This window comes from Gadus chalcogrammus, chromosome 12, assembly GCF_026213295.1.
Source record: "Gadus chalcogrammus isolate NIFS_2021 chromosome 12, NIFS_Gcha_1.0, whole genome shotgun sequence".
Lineage (NCBI taxonomy): Eukaryota > Metazoa > Chordata > Actinopteri > Gadiformes > Gadidae > Gadus > Gadus chalcogrammus.
This window is the reverse complement of record NC_079423.1, coordinates 9,287,664-9,296,472: the sequence shown is the minus strand read 5'-3', so window position 1 is coordinate 9,296,472 and position 8,809 is coordinate 9,287,664. Positions and strand designations below refer to the sequence as shown.

General features: G+C 39.9%; 1 protein-coding gene across 2 annotated transcripts; it reads right to left on the bottom strand.

The window, feature by feature from the left end:
* Positions 1-594: 594 nt before the first annotated feature.
* On the bottom strand, positions 595-2,419 carry LOC130393593 (uncharacterized). 2 transcript variants are annotated; one of them, XM_056604282.1, is made up of 5 exons: positions 1,464-2,419; positions 1,302-1,344; positions 1,117-1,188; positions 894-971; positions 595-653 (listed from the first exon to the last, which is right to left on the bottom strand). In XM_056604282.1, the coding sequence occupies exon 1, from the start codon at positions 2,377-2,379 to the stop codon at positions 1,465-1,467; it is 915 nt and encodes a 304-aa protein (XP_056460257.1). In that variant the 5' UTR covers positions 2,380-2,419; the 3' UTR covers positions 595-653; positions 894-971; positions 1,117-1,188; positions 1,302-1,344; position 1,464. The 2 variants fall into 2 exon arrangements, with proteins under 2 accessions (XP_056460257.1, XP_056460258.1); XM_056604283.1 differs by having other exon boundaries at positions 595-626.
* Positions 2,420-8,809: the final 6,390 nt, after the last annotated feature.

The window sequence follows — 8,809 nt, the reverse complement described above, 5'->3', positions numbered from 1 at the left end:
ACTTTTATGTATTGCTGACATGTAGGCCCAGGTTATAAACAATGTTGTAAGGCTGTCTAGTCTCATATTCAAAATTCTCACCTTATCACCTGCATGTCCAGAGCATGTCCCTGTCTGGCCACTGCTTTCAGCATGCCTGTCAAGTTACTTACTGTCTGAAAAAAACTGCGTATGCTTGGCTGTTGGTCCAGTTTCTTCTGCTTTTTAGGTAACCTCAAATCCTCCATTACTCAACTTTACTTTCTTGGCTCTCACTGAAGAAAGAGTGTGGGGTAACCATGACAACGCAGAAAGTCGCGAGGTGGTTTCAAACTAAAAGTGTACAATTAGGAGGGGGGATTCACACACTCAACAAACGGAAATAAATTGAAAATAAATAAGACATAACCAGTGATGTTGATAGGTTTTCAATGTAGTGAGTCCCCGGGACCCACAAGTGGCGAGTTAGGTGGGTCCCTGAGAAATTCAATGGGTCCCGACTCCCCAGTTTAAAAAATGCGTTTCTTTTTTATTATTATTCTATTTCTTAAAAAACTCCTTGATGGTGGTATGATATGGTTAGAGCTGGAGTCAGGGCTCACCAAGTGTTTACTCACTTGGTGCATAGCCTTGTCTGTCTACACCGACTACAGTCCATCAAACACTCATGAAACCTACAGACACACACACACACACACACACACACACACACACACACACACACACACACACACACACACACACACACACACACACACACACACACACACACACACACACACACACACACACAGACAGATAGAGAAGAGGAGGGGGTTGCATGCACACTTTGATGTTAAGCACATACAAGCTCATAAAAAATCTGGTTTGCAACACGTTTATTATGTTCTGGTGAGGTGTAAATGATTACTCACTTGGTGAATAGCTGACTTCACCGGAACCAACGCTCACAAACCCCGTCAATCCAGTAAGAACTATGTACATGTGAAGCCCTAGAGGGACAGGATTTCATAAAGAGGAAGACACAGAGAAGTGAGACTTGAATACATTACATGTGTGTGTGTGTGTGTGTGTGTGTGTGTGTGTGTGTGCTTGTGTGCGTTTGTGTTTGAATCAGATTGATTTCTTCTCACTTACCCAGAAACCAAACGTCTGTCTATCTCCAAAAACAATCCTCACAATCCAATCTCACAATCCTGAAATGGAAGCCTAAAAACAGTAAATAACAGAAAAGGATGTAATGCATGTTAAAGGGGGGAAAGGGAAAAAGTTTTAATTTCAAGCCAAACAATTACATTCATTTCCATAACTATAATACCTACTTTGTGAAAGCAAGTCGTCGCCACAACCTGAGACAGAGGCTTCCTAAAAGGAAAAAGAAGACAATCAACAATGATAGTGTTATGCCTTTTATTCCTTACTATCAAGTTTAGGTAATTTTGAAGAGAAACAAAACTAAACTAATATTAAAAATATTGTCTTACTTTAGTAGAGTAGGAGCTTCCGAAGAAGTTCACTTTTTTCGGCCACTCTGTCTATGACACTGTCTGTGTCCAATCCCATGAGGATGTCCTTTTCTGTGGACATCAGCATGAAGGCCTCCAATTTACCAGCAGATAAGCTGCTCCTCAGCCTGCTCTTGATGAATTTCAAAGTTGAAAATGATCTTTCGCAGGCTACCTGTGTCACTGAGAGTGTCAGCAGATATTTGTAGGACAGAGAAAGAAGAGGGTATGCGTCTGTGAGCAGGTTGAATCTGAGGAGAATCTGGTAGCAACACAGGGGGCAGTTTTTACATGAGGCACAGGCTTTGCTGACAATTTCCATCTCTGGGTCTCCACCAGGTCCTTCCTCCACAGTACGGGATGTGTACTCATCTAGTGGTGGACGCTTCAGCATGTCCCACTGGCTTGCCAAGCTTTCAAGTTCAGATTGTAAATTTGATATGGTTGCCGAATTGTTAAATTTGATGAGACTTCTGCTTAGGTCTTTCAGTGCAGACTCAGGAAGACCACTGGTTTTGATATCTGCGAAGTTTCGGGGGTCAAGAATTGAGAGGTCCGCATACAGATTGCCGTTATCGAGGAATCGTCTTTGCATGGCCTCAATAACGGTGTCCATAATTTGGTTATGGACTTTAACCTCATACGTCTTGCTTGGGTCATTGGAAGTTTCATCCTGGGCCATCTCTCCTGGCATGGACTTCTTCTTCTTTGGCCTCCTCTGCGGTAGTGAAACCTCCACCTCCATGCCCATCTCCTCATCCTGCTCCTCCAGCTTGTCATTTGCCCACTTCACAAAACTCTCTGTTGCATCCTTGACTGTCTGGAAATCTCTTCCCATCTCCTGAAGGGCCTCGTGTGTGGACATCACCATCCTGTGGGCAGAGAGGATGTCCATCCCGCCTGTTTGGAGGTATTTGGATAGTGGGGTGGTCTTCTCAAATATCCGCAAGAATAATTGGGTAACCCTTCCTTTTACAGTCCCCTAATTACTAGGTATTTACCCGGTAAAAACTTGGTAAATCATAGTGTATTACTGGGTAATTACCACTGGTAATAAGAAGGTAAATACAGAGGTAGTTACCCAGTAAATACATGGTAAATCATAGTGTATTACTGGGTAATTACCACTGGTAATAAGAAGGTAAATACAGAGGTAGTTACCCAGTAAATACATGGTAAATCATAGTGTAAAACCTCCACTATTACCCATCAACTCAACTAAGTACTGTGTAAATTACTTTTTCTTAGTTATTATTCATAGCTACACCCATTCAGAAAGGGTTTATTCGATTTACCTTAGAAACTACGGAATTACTTACCTGGTAACAAGCTCCGCAGGAACAGTTTTCCTCTAGTTTCATGGTACATCTTCTTAAATACTGGGTACAAAGCCGTTTGTTTCCATGGTGTTACCACGTTATTACCATATAATTTATAATGGATACATTCCATTGTCCATGCAGTCAACACAAACTTGTACCATGTACGTTCTGCGACGTTACCAAGTAAAACGCGACAATTTACCCGGTAAGTAAGCTGAAACTGTACTGTAAAAGGAAGCCTCGTTTGTTTCCATGGTATTACCAGGTTCTTACCATATAATTTGTAATACGTTATTCCCTTATCCATGCAGTCAACACAAACTTGTACCATGTACGTTCTGTGACGTTACCAAGTAAAACGCGACAATTTACCCGGTAAGTAACCTGAAACTGTACTGTAAAAGGAAGCCTTGTTTGTTTCCATGGTATTACCAGGTTCTTACCATATAATTTGTAATACGTTATTCCCTTTTCCATGCAGTCAACACAAACTTGTACCATGTACGTTCTGCGACGTTACCAAGTAAAACCCGACAATTTACCCGGTAAGTAACCTGAAACTGTACTGTAAAAGGAAGCCTTGTTTGTTTCCATGGTATTACCAGGTTCTTACCATATAATTTGTAATACGTTATTCCCTTTTCCATGCAGTCAACACAAACTTGTACCATGTACGTTCTGCGACGTTACCAAGTAAAACCCGACAATTTACCCGGTAAGTAACCTGAAACTGTACTGTAAAAGGAAGCCTCGTTTGTTTCCATGGTATTACCAGGTTCTTACCATATAATTTGTAATACGTTATTCCCTTTTCCATGCAGTCAACACAAACTTGTACCATGTACGTTCTGCGACGTTACCAAGTAAAACCCGACAATTTACCCGGTAAGTAACCTGAAACTGTACTGTAAAAGGAAGCCTCGTTTGTTTCCATGGTATTACCAGGTTCTTACCATATAATTTGTAATACGTTATTCCCTTTTCCATGCAGTCAAAACAAACTGGTACCATGTACGTTCTGCGACGTTACCAAGTAAAACACAACAATTTACCCAGTAATTAAGCTGAAACTGTACTGTAAAAGGAAGCCTCGTTTGTTTCCATGGTATTACCAGGTTCTTACCATATAATTTGTAATACATTATTCCCTTTTCCATGCAGTCAACACAAACTTGTACCATGTGAGTTCTGCGACGTTACCAAGTAAATCACGACAATTTACCCAGTAAGTTAGCTGAAACTGTACTGCAAAAGGAAGCCTTGTTTGTTTCCATGGTATTACAAGGCTCTTACCATACAAGTTGTAACTGGTTATTCCCTTCTCCATGCAATCAACACAAACCATATATGTTCTGCAACATCGTTCACCAGTAGTTAAGCACTTTAATTGTTGTTATAAAATCCCAAACCACTGTTGATGAAAGGCATATTAAAATTAAACAAAATCAAAGGCTTATCTTTCAAACAATGCATATCTCACAAACGGGCACTGAACACTGAAGAAATCGGACAAAAAAAGAGCCGTCCACATCAACTCAATTTAAATGTTACTGATGGTGTTTTCATAATAAACATGACAGTGTTATGGCAAGTGACCACAAGGAAGACTGCTTCAAACTCTACAATTTGAATAAGTGGTGAATGCCATGCAGCAATCTGCCTATGGGAGCATCTTTGTGGTCATTCGCAAACCAATGAGTCCACTCGATGAATGAGAGATGACTCTTTAGTGTATTCTCTGTGAGGTATCCCTGCAGTCTCCACATCTGGGATTTGAAGGCTGACCAAGACCTGACCAGGTACCTCCAAATCTCCCCTTCCATACTGTAATAAAGAATCAGAAGACAAGAAAATAAACATTAGGACAGTCAATTAATGAACATTTCTAGAACATGTAGAACTCAAAGATTATTTTGTTTATCAGTTAAGAAAGGATGCTGGTCCTCTGGCCATTGTGTTTGGTCATATTGAAAAGAGAAAAAGGCATAGCCATAAATACAGTTAATAGGACGGGAGGGGACAGGCTGTTACCTCCGGTTAGCCCTTTAGCATCGAGCTAGCGGAGCTTCTGTCATTCAAATAACTCGGACATGTTGTTTAAAACCTATAACACCGAATTTATTAAAATATCCGGATTTAATCGGGCTCTCTCCCATAAGTACAGTTAATAGGACGGGGAGAGACAGGCTCTGTTAGCCCCGGTTAGCGCGATGCTAAAGAGCAGCTCTACCGGAGCATGCCACCTCAACAGGTGCAAGTTAGCCTCCGGTTTGATATTCGGTTTACCACCTAATCGGATTCATGAACATAAGTGCAATACATTACGGGCTTAGTATGTTGAGGACGGTTTAGGACACCGTATCGCGAAAATCACAAACACATGTTGGCGCCATCAATGTCTGTGCAACAACGTAATTTACGTTCTGGCTGCTACCTGTTTTAGGGACCGTCAACAAATTACACTCACCGACTGGTGGCAGAGACGTTACCATGGAATTGTTTCAGGAGATTATTCACACAAATATATTGCAATATAGTTAATCATAATGAAGTTAATAGTTTAATATTCGACAAAAATCGACTAAATTATATTTGAAATTATTAATTGCATCCCGTTTAACAATAATATAATATATTAGCAAAGTTACCTGCAGTAAGTAGCAGCCCACCATTGGCAACTAATACTACAATCAGGTGACAAAATGTATTTTTTAGTGATTTCTATATTATTTTATATGATTTATTTCCAGAAACAATTCCATGGTAACGTCTCTGCCACCAGTCGGTGAGTGTAAGTTGTTGACGGTCCCTAAAACAGGTAGCAGCCGAAACGTAAATGACGTTGTTGCACAGACATCAATGGCGACAACATGTGTTTGTGATTTTCGCGGTGCACCGTCCTCAACATACTAAGCCCGTAATGTATTGCACTTATGTTGATGAATCCGATTGGGTGGTAAACCGAATATCTGGCGAATATCAAACCGGAGGCTAACTTGCACCTGTTGAGGTGGCATGCTCAGGTAGAGCTGCTCTTTAGCATCGCGCTAACCGGGGCTAACAGAGCCTGTCTCTTCCCGTCCTATTAACTGTACTTATGGGAGAGAGCCCGATTAAATCCGGATATTTTAATAAATTGGGTGTTATAGGTTTTAAACAACATGTCCGAGTTAGTTGAATGACAGAAGCTCCGCTAGCTCGATGCTAAAGTGCTAACCGGAGGTAACAGCCTGTCCCCTCCCGTCCTATTAACTGTATTTATGGCTATGCCTTTTTCTCTTTTCAATATGACCAAACACAATGGCCAGAGGACCAGCATCCTTTTTTAACTAATAAACAAAATAATCTTTGAGTTCTACATGTTCTAGAAATGTTAATTAATTGACAGTCCTAATGTTTATTTTCTTGTCTTCTGATTCTTTATTACAGTATGGAAGGGGAGATTTGGAGGTACCTGTTCAGGTCTTGGTCAGCCTTCAAATCCCAGATGTGGAGACTGCAGGGATATCTCACAGAGAAGACACTAAAGAGTCATCTCTCATTCATCGAGTGGACTCATAGGTTTGCGAATGACCACAAAGATGCTCCATTAGGCAGATTGCGGCATTCACCGCTTATTCAAATTGAAGAGGTTGAAGCAGTCTTCCTTGTGGTCACTTGCCATAACAATGTCATGTGTTTTATGAAAACACCATCAGTAACATTTAAATTGAGTTGATGTGGACGGCTCATTTTTTTGTTCCATTTCTTCAGTGTTCAGTGCCTGTTTGTGAGATATGCATTGTTTGAAAGATAAGCCTTTGATTTTGTTTAATTTTAATATGCCTTTCATCAACAGTGGTTTGGGGTTTTATAACAACAATTAAAGTGCTTAACTACTGGTGAACGATGTTGCAGAACATATATGGTTTGTGTTGATTGCATGGAAAAGGGAATAACCAGTTACAACTTATATGGTAAGAGCCTGGTAATACCATGGAAACAAACTAGGCTTCCTTTTACAGTACAGTTTCAGCTTACTTACTGGGTAAATTGTCGTGTTTTACTTGGTAACGTCGCAGAACGTACATGGTACAAGTTTGTTTTGACTGCATGGAAAAGGGAATAACGTATTACAAATTATATGGTAAGAACCTGGTAATACCATGGAAACAAACGAGGCTTCCTTTTACAGTACAGTTTCAGGTTACTTACCGGGTAAATTGTCGGGTTTTACTTGGTAACGTCGCAGAACGTACATGGTACAAGTTTGTGTTGACTGCATGGAAAAGGGAATAACGTATTACAACTTATATGGTAAGAGCCTGGTAATACCATGGAAACAAACTAGGCTTCCTTTTACAGTACAGTTTCAGCTTACTTACTGGGTAAATTGTCGTGTTTTACTTGGTAACGTCGCAGAACGTACATGGTACAAGTTTGTTTTGACTGCATGGAAAAGGGAATAACGTATTACAAATTATATGGTAAGAACCTGGTAATACCATGGAAACAAACGAGGCTTCCTTTTACAGTACAGTTTCAGGTTACTTACCGGGTAAATTGTCGGGTTTTACTTGGTAACGTCGCAGAACGTACATGGTACAAGTTTGTGTTGACTGCATGGAAAAGGGAATAACGTATTACAAATTATATGGTAAGAACCTGGTAATACCAGGGAAACAAACGAGGCTTCCTTTTACAGTACAGTTTCAGCTTACTTACCGGGTAAATTGTCGCGTTTTACTTGGTAACGTCGCAGAACGTACATGGTACAAGTTTGTGTTGACTGCATGGAAAAGGGAATAACGTATTACGAATTATATGGTAAGAACCTGGTAATACCATGGAAACAAACGAGGCTTCCTTTTACAGTACAGTTTCAGTTTACTTACTGGGTAAATTGTCGGGTTTTACTTGGTAACGTCGCAGAACGTACATGGTACAAGTTTGTGTTGACTGCATGGAAAAGGGAATAACGTATTACAAATTATATGGTAAGAACCTGGTAATACCATGGAAACGAACAAGGCTTCCTTTTACAGTACAGTTTCAGCTTACTTACCGGGTAAATTGTCGCGTTTTACTTGGTAACGTCGCAGAACGTACATGGTACAAGTTTGTGTTGACTGCATGGACAATGGAATGTATCCATTATAAATTATATGGTAATAACGTGGTAACACCATGGAAACAAACGGCTTTGTACCCAGTATTTAAGAAGATGTACCATGAAACTAGAGGAAAACTTCCTGCGGAGCTTGTTACCAGGTAAGTAATTCCATAGTTTCTAAGGTAAATCGAATAAACCCTTTCTAAATGGGTGTAGCTATGAATAATAACTAAGAAAAAGTAATTTACACAGTACTTAGTTGAGTTGATGGGTGATAGTGGAGGTTTAACTTAGTACTTCAGCTGTAATTCTTCTGTATATACCTTCTTATTACCAGTGGTAATTACACAGTAACACACTATAATTTACCGGATAATTCCTCTGTATTTACCTTCTTATTACCATTGGTAAATACCCAGTAATACACTATGATTTACCATGTATTTACTGGGTAACTACCTCTGTATTTACCTTCTTATTACCAGTGGTAATTACCCAGTAATACACTATGATTTACCATGTATTTACTGGGTAAATACCTCTGTATTTACCTTCTTATTACCAGTGGTAATTACCCAGTAATACACTATGATTTACCAGGTTTTTACCGGGTAAATACCTAGTAATTAGGGGACTGTAAAAGGAAGGGTTACCCAATACACTGCGTGTGTGTGTGTGTGTGTGTGTGTGTGTGTGTGTGTGTGTGTGTGTGTGTGTGTGTTTGATGTTAAATGTTTGTACCAAGGTTAATGGTTAAAGTGTCGGAGAATTCTTTTATGTTTTTTAGACATCCAATAAAAACATTATTAACAGTTTTGGTTATTCTTTGGTGCTGTGTTGAGGTCATTTCTTCCACATTTTCTCGTCTCATTGAGAATTTCAAAATGTGCGAAACAGCGCCCCTCTAAATT

Excerpts from the sequence above, each read along its gene's own strand:
- LOC130393593 (XM_056604282.1), bottom strand. The coding sequence starts at position 2,379 with ATGGACATCCTCTCTGCCCACAGGATGGTGATGTCCACACACGAGGCC.